This window comes from Haliotis rufescens, unplaced genomic scaffold (genome assembly GCF_023055435.1).
Source record: "Haliotis rufescens isolate VD_foot unplaced genomic scaffold, xgHalRufe1.0.p SCAF_9, whole genome shotgun sequence".
NCBI lineage: Eukaryota > Metazoa > Mollusca > Gastropoda > Lepetellida > Haliotidae > Haliotis > Haliotis rufescens.
Window position 1 is genome coordinate 39,243,731 of NW_025964383.1, and position 12,441 is coordinate 39,256,171.

Here is a 12,441-nt window from a genome sequence, read left to right on the forward strand (position 1 = left end):
AGGTAGTTGGCCTACTCACCACAGTCCCGTAGAACCTCAGCTTGTAGTTCCCCGCTCCGTCCCGGTTGGTCAACTGTGGAGGCATAACATTCCTAATTACTAAATACATAAGCGGAGAATTTTCAAAAGAATATAAACAAATATTACCCACTGGGACATAGATATCAATAAACTGTGCTGTCATGTCATGGCATAGTCCCAAATGATGGAGTGAGCGAGTGAGTTTGGTTTTACGCCGCTTTTAGCAATATTCCAGCATATCAGGGCGGGGGACACCAGAAATGGGCTACCCATGTACCCATGGTCTTCGGCGAACGCTTTAACCACTAGGCCCCCCCCCCCCCAAAATAATGGAAGACATCATTGTCCATTGTTGATAACACCACAGACAACAGACTGAACCAACTGTTTCCACACACCATCAGGAAATCCCGACATGAGGTCATATATAGAACAACCTACTCATACCTCAGAATTAAGGAATATCAACTTGGCAACAGCATCTGGTATTTATTACAATATTTTCTTGTGTATAATACGCAATCCCATTGAGGGGCAGATATTTCAGGAAAAAATTATACGCACATTAAAGTACTAGTTTCGCTCCAGTCGTGGTGAAGTCTTTTGACTACAGAAAGCAAAGCAGCCCCATTCCCACCTTTTCCTGAATGCGCCAAACTTTCCCATCAAAAGCATATTATTGACCATTTCAAAACTGACCTCACACATGACCAACAGAGTTCAAATTTGAGATAGAAAGTCATAAACACCTCAGGTTTATTAACATCACTTCTGGTTTATCAAACACACACCCAATACATTACAACTTTGAAACAGAAAGGCCAACAACCCAAGCTACCTTAATGACCTTGAGACTGACCTTGACTCCCGATATGATATATCAACGTGTCAAAATGATTTTACAAGTCTATGAAGGAAAAGAAATAACATCCCTGAGATGTCTAAGAAACCCATAGTTCTTAAAACAAAGTGTACTGCCAGTGGCGTTCAAAATCCAAGCCTCTTACACTTGATTAACTATTGAGATCATGTGTCTCCTGGGCCCACTTGCACAAAGCGATCTTAGCGCTAAGATGATTGTAACGCCCATACTTTAACATAGGCTTACATTAGTCTTAGAGTTAAGATCGCTTTGTGCAAGTGGGTCCTGATTAGGCATTCGTCGTATATTTTTAAATGCAAGACATGTGTAAAATCAAAAATTATTTCTGAGGGATTCTTAGATGAAGAACTTGATATCATACATGCATTCTGATTGGTTTGTCGTATTTTCGCACATAACATTCATTGATAGGGGGACAAGTCTTCTTGCAGGTTACGGAAAGGGGCGAGTCGTGACGAATGCTGATTAGGGAGCCAAATCCAGTACAGTAAACTACGGTTGTAACGAACTCAAAGGGACCATATTCAACAAATGGACGGGACTAAAACTAAGTTTGTTTTATCAGTCAGTTTGTTGTTGCATAATAACCTGAATGATCCTCTCCTCCCCGTTGATGGTGGTCTCAATGAGGGGGGAGGAGAAGGAGATGTCGCCAGAGACAGTCAACGTCTGGTCCCCGGTCTCCACGGTGAAGCTGCCATCTTGTATCTGGCGGATGCTGGTCGGGTGCGATGTACCACCTAGCTGAACATTGACATTCCATTTGCTACCTTTATGACGTACATTTGGAATCCTGAAAAAACACAACAGGGAGAATACAAATTGTTTATTGTACATGAGTTGGTTTTACTGGGCATAATGTATTTAGTCCTTTATGCCAAACAAGAATGGATGCAAATAATAAGCACTGTCAGTCCCATGGGTCAACAAAAAAGTTTGAAGCACTAAAACTAATTATACTGTAGCATGAAGGTTCAATATATAGAAAATACTACACTCATTCTCGTTAGATACCATTTTTACGAAATGAGTGGACTTTCTATGGTATCTGAAAGTTCACGAGTTTCGTAAAAATGGTATCTAACGAGAATGAGTGTGGTATTTTATTTATTACCCACGTTAAATATATATTTAAGTGTAAATACATAACAACTTTCGTTCGTTGACAGACCAAACTGAAACCGGTTGCAAAATCTGGTTGCGCATGAATATTGATATAAGACCAAATAATGGCATTGTTGACATGTTTATGCATACGCATTAACAACATGCGCCTGCTGTTCTGTTTGCAAACAAACCAGCACCGATGCTCAAGATCCTTTTGGAAGAAAGTCTTCAACTTATTGTAATTCAAGCGCCATGTTGTTTGTACGCAGGACACCGATAAGAAAATTTGAAATGTCACATTATCGCCGCTCTTTGAATATCGGACCAACAGTCACACGCATCACACTGCCGGGGTCCCGTCTGTGCAATCAAAATAGTTCGGTTTCCTTGATCTATCAGCTGAATTTATATCCTGTCCGTACCATTTTGGAAGAGGGAAATCAGACTGTTCGCCAAAGACATTCATGTTAACTGTACCACCCTATATACTGAAGACGTGAAAATCAACAAACTCAAATCTGCTTGCATGTCAGTGACAGCTTCGAACGATCGAAGGGCAAGGTCGCCACCAGAATAAGAAAAGACAACCGCGATCCACTCACAGCGTTTTACGCTAGAGATAGGGAATGTTACTGTTCACATTTGGGATGTTTGGGGCCACAAAATCAGAAGTCAAGCACACTTCCACGGAGTTTACGAATGATTTGTATCGGAACTGTGAACTTTAAGTGATCTGGTCGTGCTGTCGTGTTCGTTCATTCATGAACAACACCTCCCGAAACAGCGCCACAAAATAAGCTTCAAGGGGGACACCGATGGCACAACCGGATCATCCCAAGTAAGTCTAGATATCTGTCCAGATAGTTTAAACAGACTTCATTTCACCACACCTATCCTTTTACGTTTAATCAAATTGAAAGTTGGGTGCGTCACGCTCAAGGGACGCGCTCGATCGGCAGTCGTACATTGTTAATCGATTTATAGATCTAGCTCGATTATATGTCTGTAGGACCTCTATGCATAACTTATATAGAATGCAAACCGAATTTGATGCGTGTGACTATCTTGTTTGGTTTAATAAAGTGTTTGTAAATATCTCTCGTTCTCATGAATTTCTTCAGTTCTGCCTTGTAATCGCAAAATGAATGACGTCTCGCGATTTTTTATGAATGAAAAAAGTAGTCCCGGTGTGACAGAGGTCACGGTTATCCAATCAAAACGAATAAAACAAGGTCAACCTTGTACGACACACGTGTGACGTACGGATTTAGTATCTTGTCACCTGTCTCTTTACCACGTGGGTAATAAAAAGGAATATGTCACTCTGTAATTAGGTATCTGAGGCAGCAATAATCCAGTGACTGATTTAAGGCTAAAGAAAATAATAGTCTTGGTTCTCAGGCACTGCCTGCATCATCATAAAGTTCGCTACACATTTTGTTTTTATTTCCATTTTTAAAAAACTAAAAAAATCCATAAATATTCAAAGCCCAATGGTAGTCAAATACTGTATTCCAGTATCATACTCATCAAGGAATTCCTTTCCCAGGTTGATTGTACACAACTGGTTATTTGCTTACACAACTGTTTATTTGCTAACATACTAATCTGAATAACAATGCCCACCCCCACAAAAAAACAAAAAAAACAAAAAACAACAACGAAAAACAAAAACAACCCCCAAAACACACCACCCACCTGCACTAAATTTTCAAAAGCCATTGCCTGAGTACCAATTCTTTTATTTTTTTAAGCCTTAGCAACGAACCATGCTATTGGGATACATTATCACACCATCAACCAAGTCACCGAGCCTGACCACCGGATGCATTTGGTCGTATAGGTTGCTTGGGATCAATTCTTCCCTCAATCACTTAGGTTTTATTTTATCACAGAAATCAATCACTATACAAAAAATTAGGTCAGGGTTTCAAAGCATGTACAATGTCATAACATCATAGAAGTTCTTTGAAGTAGGCCACATGTTTCCAGCCTGACGATGTCAAGTAGGTCACAGCGGTCAATCTGGGGCGTCCGTTTATATGCCTGGGATCCCAAATATTATCCTACACACAAAGAGACAGTCCCTAGATCTAGACAGACCAAATCACTGATGAACTGTACTTGAGCTAACTAAGAACAATGACATGTTTCCTTTGTGATACTGACATGGCACTCACCTTGTCTGGTTCTTAAAGTTGCGGGTACGAATTTTATCTTGAGCATAAACAACTGCTGCCAAGGCTACAAGCTCGTTCCTTTCTCCAGAACTCAGCTGCTTTCCTGCAAAATAGAGTGAAAACTTAATACTCATCACTAAATACATACAACTTTTTCCAGTTCAAACTGTTAGAAAAGGATATCAGTATGGACATAATTTGGCTGAAGATTTACATTTCAAGAAAAATTATTGGTCTAATGCATACCAAACTGTTCTAGATTGGTTTTGCCAGATACCACTGTACAGCAAGAGTTACATCCCTTGGAAGTTGACAGCAAGAGTTACATCCCTTAGTAGCTGACAGCAAGAGTTACATCCCTTGGTAGCTGACAGCAAGAGTTACATTCCTTAGTAACTGAGTGAGTGAGTGAGTTTGGTTTAACGCCGCTTTTAACAGTTTTCCAGTTATATCACGGCGTGTCAGTTTAATGTGGGAGGAAAGCCCGAAGTGATGCAGGTCTCAGACGTTTACCACTTCGGTGAAACCCACGAGCATGGGTATGGTGCTGACAAACCTAGAAACATAATCGGGGCGAACTGGGATTTGAACCCACAATCATAGGTGTCTGGCGTGCCCAAGGGACGCCTTAGACGACTGTGCCACCCGTGCCCCCTTCCTTAGTAACTGAGTGCAAGAGTTACATCCCTTGGTAGCTGACAACAAGAGTTAAATCCCTTGATAACTGCTCTGACAAAGACATAAACCTGGAGTGTACTGGTTGGCCAGATTTCACTGTACACGACACCCACCTTGGAATCCATCCGGGTACACGTGGGGGAGGTAGTTGGTGCTGATGTCACCCTTGATGAACCTGCTCTCCGTCAAGATGTCGCGCAGCAGGGGGATGTTGTGGGTCACACCTGCACAGATACAACCGTTCGTCACCACCAGATCAAAATACCATTTCAAGAGTATACAAATAATATTACAAACTGACCATTCAGTATACCTTGTGGGTCTGGGATTCTCATATAGTATATTACTAAAATTATGGGGAAATATAACCTGTCCACAGGTTTTAAAAAATATATACCTAGTTGAGAGTACATACTAGATGTTTCGAAAATAAAGTTGTTTGGTTCCTGCATTAATAGAAACAAGTGTAGGTCTCCAGGAAATCAAATAGCCAGGCCCCAACTTCATGAGTGAGTGAGTGAGTATGGTTTTACGCCGCTTTTAGCAATATTCCAGCAATATCATGGCGGGGGACACCAGAAATGGGCTTCACACATTGTACCCACATCGGGAATCCAACCCGGGTCTTTGGCGTGACGAGCGAACATTTTAACCACTAGGCTGCCCGACCGCCCCCCAAGTTCATGACAAGCTTGGCGTAAGTAATTCAAACTGACATTGAAATACACAAGATTTGAATTATATTACAGAAGGACCATACAATTACATTTGCATATATGCTAGTCATTACAGTGAAGCCTTGTTAACTTGAATTCAGTAGATACGATCAGCAGATGATATAAATATACTACTCAAAAGAAGTTCAAGAACACCTGATGTTTTCATGGCATGACAGATTGATTATAGTCATATGAAGAACAACTGGATGTTTGCTGTTTCATTTTGTATGTTGTGCATGACCCTTTGACCTCCATGTATCAGTAGGGCTGCCAATATCGCCATGGCATGTATTTTGGACCCTGAACATCGGGAGTTAAACATGTATCAATGGTCATGTAATGACCATGCTGTGAAGGTGTCTGTTACTGTGAAGAAACTTATGTTATTTCTACTGCTTCTGTTTTAGCATTGTGAGACCTTTCTGATCAAAATTCAGGTGAGCTACATACTGTTGTGAGTAAATGTTTCTTTCTTGAAAAATATGTCCACAAGATCCAATTTATTTGAAAATAGCACTGATGTTACATACTACGCCTCATTATAGTGGTGAAACCTTGTTAACTTGAACTAAGTATATACCTTTTATCACATAGGAATCCAGGGCTTTTATCATTGTGCTGAGTGCTTCATTTCTGGTTGGTCCATATGTCACCAGCTGGTTAGAAAACAACATTATTAATCCTATTCACTGTTGATACAGAAATAACCCAATCACAATGCCATCAAAATAACACTATGTCTGTGTTACATACTATTATCATAATTATAGACATTAATTTTATTGTTCATTGTTCATTGTTTTTTTATATAGAACCAAATCTAATTTACATGTTCAATTTTTAATCAAAATTTCATAACAATATTTCCAACAATATTTGTCACATTCTGCATCCCACTTTTTTGGGAAAATGTAGATAATCTGGTCCTCATGCACTCATGTTCCCAACTACAGCTAAATAAACTCACTAACCCATAATTCCTCATGTGATGGTAGATATCCTCATATTGTCTTATGGCTAGAATGACACTATTAACCTATTGTCCTTACCTTGCAGATCATCGGGTCATAATAGATGCTGATGTCGCTGCCCTCCATCACACCACTGTCACAGCGAACCTGCAGAACAAAACAAAATATGAAATAAAAACATATGCATAGAAATGTAATCACGAAACGGGCATTATACATTTGAGCGAGTGAATGTTGTTTAATGCCATGTCAGCATAGTTGGTTGGTTGGTTTGTTGTTTAACGCCGCACTCAGCAATATCCCAGCTATATAACGGCGGTCTGTAAAATAATCGAGTCTGGACCAGACAATCCAGTGATTAATATCATGAGCATCAATCCACGCAATTGGGATTGATGATATGTATCAACCAAGTCAGTGAGCCTGACCACCCAATCCCGTTAGTCGCCTTTTACGACAAGCATAGTCGCCTTTTACGGCAAGTATGGGTTGCTGAAGACCTATTCTACCCCGGCATCTTCACGGGCCATGTCAGCATAGAACATCCGTATCGATGACATGTAGATGATTGAATCACTCCATCAGCCAAGTCACACAGCTGTTACAGCAGCCTCTGTGGCAAGGACTACTTACGTCAGGTATATGTTGAGGTTCAACGTATCTCGACAATCTACCAATAGACGGCATTCCAAAATTCTTAAATGGATCCTGAAAGAAAATTCAATTCAAATGAGACAAGTGCTACATAGATAGGGAAATCTGGCCGTGAAATACATTCGGATTATACACAAAATTTGCTTGGAAATGGAAAAGCAGTAAGATAAACATAATTTGTTCTGAGATTTCTGGGGTTATTGAGCATTGGGTGAGCCAAAATCTCATTTTGTTGTTGTTATTGTTGATTTATGCCACAGTTAGCAGTATTGCAGTTATATCAGTGGCCAGGAAAGAAATTGATAAAACCAGTTCTTAGAACTTTGACCAACCAATGGAATAACCAATCAGAAGACAGCTTTCTCTTGCTTTACAGCACTTATTTCAAATTGTCGACTACGCCTTGAAACATATTTTGACAAATTCTCGATATAAAATTTGAAACCTGAACAAAAGAACATTGTGGAATGGCTAATAGATAGTCCAGATTGTATGGATTCAGTTGTTACACTCGTAACTATCGTTTGGAATACCCCATTTTAAAGTTTTCGAGGTTGCATGATTAGAAATCACATTCCAACTGTCACTTTCATGATCTGGTAAGCGACGCTCTGATTGGTAGGATGAAAGGTTGTTCTGACGTGACCCCTAATGGGATGTCCTCAGATCTTTGTTTAGCGGTAGTGAGAACTAAGGTCTGATTTTAATCAGATTGGAAATTGATCTGGACCAGGCAGCCAGTTGTTGATATCATGAGCTACATCACATGTATGATGACACTGAACATGCTGAAGCAGCCAAATCGCTGAGTCTGACCTACCTCAGCATAGACTCTACATTCAAAGGCCCATCCATCTACTGGTATGTCAGCCTGGGCGTGATTCAGCTTATGACCTGACAACAAAGGTATTTATTACAACAGTGTCAGTTGTGGATGGTCTGTTACTAAAGAGTTGTCACCAATATCTGCAGTCTTCTTCTTGTTTCAATTCAATTAATATTTTGAGTGAGTGAGTGAGTGACTTGGGTCTTGAAAGGCTTGGAAAACTACTGGCATTCAGTCATCCTTGATGTGGGAGCTCAAAGTGCGCTGGTCTTAGACATTAACAACCATGGTGAAACCCACGAGCATGGACACGGCGCTGACGGACAAAGAGTGAGTGAGTGAGTGAGTGAGTGAGTATGGTTTTACGCCGCTTTTAGCAATATTCCAGCAATATCACGGCAGGGGACACCAGAAATGGGCTTCACACATTGTACCCATGTCGAGAATCGAACCCGGGTCTTTGGCGTGTAGTTAATATTTTGAGTGAGTGAGTGAGTGACTTGGGTCTTGAAAGGCTTGGAAAACTACTGGCATTCAGTCATCCTTGATGTGGGAGCTCAAAGTGCGCTGGTCTTAGACATTAACAACCATGGTGAAACCCACGAGCATGGACACGGCGCTGACGGACAAAGAGTGAGTGAGTGAGTGAGTGAGTATGGTTTTACGCCGCTTTTAGCAATATTCCAGCAATATCACGGCAGGGGACACCAGAAATGGGCTTCACACATTGTACCCATGTCGAGAATCGAACCCGGGTCTTTGGCGTGACGAGCGAACGCTTTAACCACTAGGCTTCCCAACCATCTCCGACGGACTTTAGTGAGCACGTCACTAAAATTCTTGTAACACCGATGTGCCATATGTCACCATTCTGTGGACACCATGTAGGTCACTGATCCCCAAATTATTCATGGATTCAGAAGAAATAGTGAGTCAGTATTCTTTTTCTGCTTTTAGCAACATTCAAGCAATTTCAGTGGGGAGGACACCATAAATGGACTTCACACATTGATGGGACTTGAACCCAGGCCTTCTATCAAGTGCTTAGACTGAAAGACCCAGTTTGAGCCCAACACAAGACGAGAGTTACCTACCCTTTGCAACCCGCATCATCTGATGTACAATGTCAATGCCTGTAATGCATTCTGTGATTGGGTGTTCAACTTGGAGTCGCGTGTTCATCTCAAGGAAATAGAAGTTCCGTGCAGAATCAACCAAGAATTCAACAGTTCCTGGAAAATACAAAACATTCATCAATATGTCAAAATATGTCTCAATGGTAAAATTTGCATTTGATGATTCACAAATAAAAACGTCAAGTATCAATCTCATTAAAATGAGATGTTTTACTCCCATATGATATCTATAAAAGGTCATGTAATATGAACCGGAAGCGAACGCTTACTGCCCACTCAAAACGGAGGATGCATGGGTTCTTGAGCCAATCAGATGTCAGCTTTCTTAATCAATTCGACTTCATTTATTTATCACCACAGTACACAAATATACCCTCTATGGTAACCCTTTTGGATCTAGATACAATGTCATTAAACTCTCATTTTAGTTCTCGTTCCTGCTAAACAAAGATCTAAGCACATACCATTACAGGTCACTTCAGAATGACATTTTATCCGACTACTCGCCTACCAGACAGGAAAGTGACAGTTGGAATGTGTTTTCTAAGCACGCAACCTCATAAAGATTAACACAGGGTATTCAGAATGAAAGTAACGGGCTGACGTGACACATAATGAGATCTCCATTTAGCGGAAGCGTGAACTAAGATCTTATTTTAATGAGTGAGTGAGTGAGTGAGTGAGTATGGTTTTACGCCGCTTTTAGCAATATTCCAGCAATATCACAGCAGAAATGGGCTTCACACATTGTACCCCTATCGGGAATCGAACCCGGGTCTTCGGCGTGACGAGCAAACGCTTTAACTACTAGGCTACCCAACCGCCCCTTATTTTAATGAGATTGAGAGGCTATTTGGCTAAACCTATGTCATACATAAGCTTATAACATGTCTCATCATGCACTAAGTTATTTGACAAAGTTCATGTCATGAGTGGCTCAAATAAAGAGTCATCAGAAGATGACAAATCTCCCTGGCCCCTACAAATTCTAAAGAACAATTCATCTGATTGTTACAGCAAGTCTTACAAGAGTCATCTGTCCAACTTGATGAGAGTACTCCTATCTAATCTATGTGTCCTCATACAAGAAACATTCCAATGGAATTGGGATTCGGAACTTTGTATTTGATGTAAATATGAATTATTATGATAATGTCATACAATATTATGATAACATTTAAAAAAACATAGGTGTAAGAAATAATTGAAATTCTGTCAAGAATTAAAAGCTCCAGTTTACAATTTGTTCATTGTGAGCACACTGAAGAAAACTGAAGATGTGCTCTTCAAAAACACACTCCTGTGAGTTGAGTCAAAGTCAATTTGTAGTGATGAAAATGAAAATATAAAAATTCTAAAAATCCCTAAATAGCAAAGGGCACCAGTTGACAACCTGATCTCTGTGTTTGCAATGTTTAATGAAAGAATACCAAGTAGTTTAGGAGATTTGGTCCGGAAACATAAACACATACATGTACATACACAGAGAGAAATAATATCGAAGGGAGATAATTCAGTGGAGATACACTGTGCATACCACTAAATTTTCTCAACACATGGAGACACAGTAATCAAGTGGAGACAACTCACCTGCTGATGTGTAGCCGACCTGTTTGGACAGAGCTACTGCCTGTTCTCCCATGGCTTTCCTCATGGATTGGTCAAGGAATGTGCTTCAATGCAAAGGGAGTCATAATCAGGAATATAACTTCGGACTTCAGTACTTGGAGGCTCCCTACATAAACCATACACCCTCAATGTGCTCACTGACATATTGCAAGAGAGATTGTTTTTTCAGGGAATTAGACTATACTGTCTGGCTTTTCTGTCAACAATTTTGAAAAGTAGATATGAATGAAAATATGACATCAAAACTGGGAATAAAGTAGAAAATATTAGACATGCCCATTTTCTGACTGACTGCCTAATGTAAAGTTGGCAATTCTATTATTGACAGTTCACCTACAGTAAATCAGGAAATTAATGCCAGTGAATCTTAAATTAAGTTAAGGATTTTTATCTGGACCAAACTAAACCAAACCAACTAAACTAAAGGGAATAAGATGTATTACACAGCGGTAGAAACTAGCATGTTTCATTGATCCACTAGTCCTCATAATGATAACAAACCCATAACAATTGGGCAGTTTGGCAAGGACTACAGGACTAGTGCCAATTTCTACCGCTGATTACAGTTAGAATACCTATTTTGTCTGAAATATTGGATCACTGACCCTTCCGCATCGCCCTCCCGTTCATAGGAAAAGCCTCCCACATCATCAGCCGCCTCCTCAAACAGCAAGCCAACATCGACACCCACTTCACCAGCTCCAACTCCCTCAACACCCTGCTAAGAGCCAACAGCAGGAACACAACTAAACCCCAAGAGCCTAAAGGTGTAGTTTACAAAACTGACTGCAACTGTGGACAATCTTACGTAGGTGAAACAGAATGAAAGAGGATAAAACCTCCACCATTAAATCCGACAGCAAATCAGCCATCTCAGACCATATCAGCAACTGTCCAAATCACATCATCAACTTGGGACAACGTCCAAATCCTTGCCAACAACCTCCATGATTTCACTAAAAGAAAACTAACAGAAGCAGTCCACATTCGCCGCCACAATCCATCAATCAACAGAGATCAAGGCTATTTCATCCCATCCGCCTATTATGAACTCATCAAGCAATAATCACTTATCCTGTTTATTGGCTTCATGTCCCTATTGGCCTCCACCTATGTGTTCTCTGTCCATCGTGTTGTGACAGCTTCATCCCTTTGTTGTCAACACCTACCTATGTTATCCCACTCATGTATGCAATTGTTGTTACTTTTATTCCTCTCCTGTTAATCCTCTCCTGTTAATCCTCTACTGTTAATCCTCCACCTACTACCGGTATATATATTCTGTACTATGTCCCTCATTCAGTCTTGCTTGACAACAGTATAAGGATCTATACCAAAACGTCGCTTTTCACAGTATTAAAGAAGTTGTTATCCATAAAATTGTGTCTTGTCACTGACCTTGGAGCCTCTTCAATAACTTTCTGGTTTCTTCTCTGGATTGAGCACTCTCTTTCATTTAACCACAGTGCGTTTCCATGACGATCACACAACACCTGTACAGTGAGGGACATGAGGATACATTGGTGAGCAGGTAGAGTGAGTGAGTGAGTGAGTGAGTGAGTGAGTGAGTGTGTGAGTGAGTGTGTGAGTGAGTGTGAGTGAGTGAGTGTGAGTGAGTGAGTGAGTGAGTGAGTGAG

The 12,441-nt window shown here is 40.5% G+C and overlaps 1 protein-coding gene across 1 annotated transcript in view; it reads right to left on the reverse strand.

Annotated features, from left to right (window-relative positions):
- Window positions 1-12,441, reverse strand: part of LOC124139567 (propionyl-CoA carboxylase alpha chain, mitochondrial-like) — a 29,866-nt gene that overhangs the window by 3,466 nt on the left and 13,959 nt on the right. Inside the window, exons 9-19 of the mRNA XM_046506741.2 lie at window positions 12,203-12,297; window positions 10,766-10,848; window positions 9,134-9,271; window positions 8,034-8,107; window positions 7,193-7,267; window positions 6,638-6,706; window positions 6,169-6,244; window positions 4,983-5,093; window positions 4,192-4,294; window positions 1,493-1,697; window positions 20-73 (exon numbers count right to left, since the gene is read on the reverse strand). Coding sequence (XP_046362697.2) covers window positions 20-73; window positions 1,493-1,697; window positions 4,192-4,294; window positions 4,983-5,093; window positions 6,169-6,244; window positions 6,638-6,706; window positions 7,193-7,267; window positions 8,034-8,107; window positions 9,134-9,271; window positions 10,766-10,848; window positions 12,203-12,297 — 1,083 coding nt within the window. The remainder of the gene's footprint in view (window positions 1-19; window positions 74-1,492; window positions 1,698-4,191; window positions 4,295-4,982; window positions 5,094-6,168; window positions 6,245-6,637; window positions 6,707-7,192; window positions 7,268-8,033; window positions 8,108-9,133; window positions 9,272-10,765; window positions 10,849-12,202; window positions 12,298-12,441) is intronic.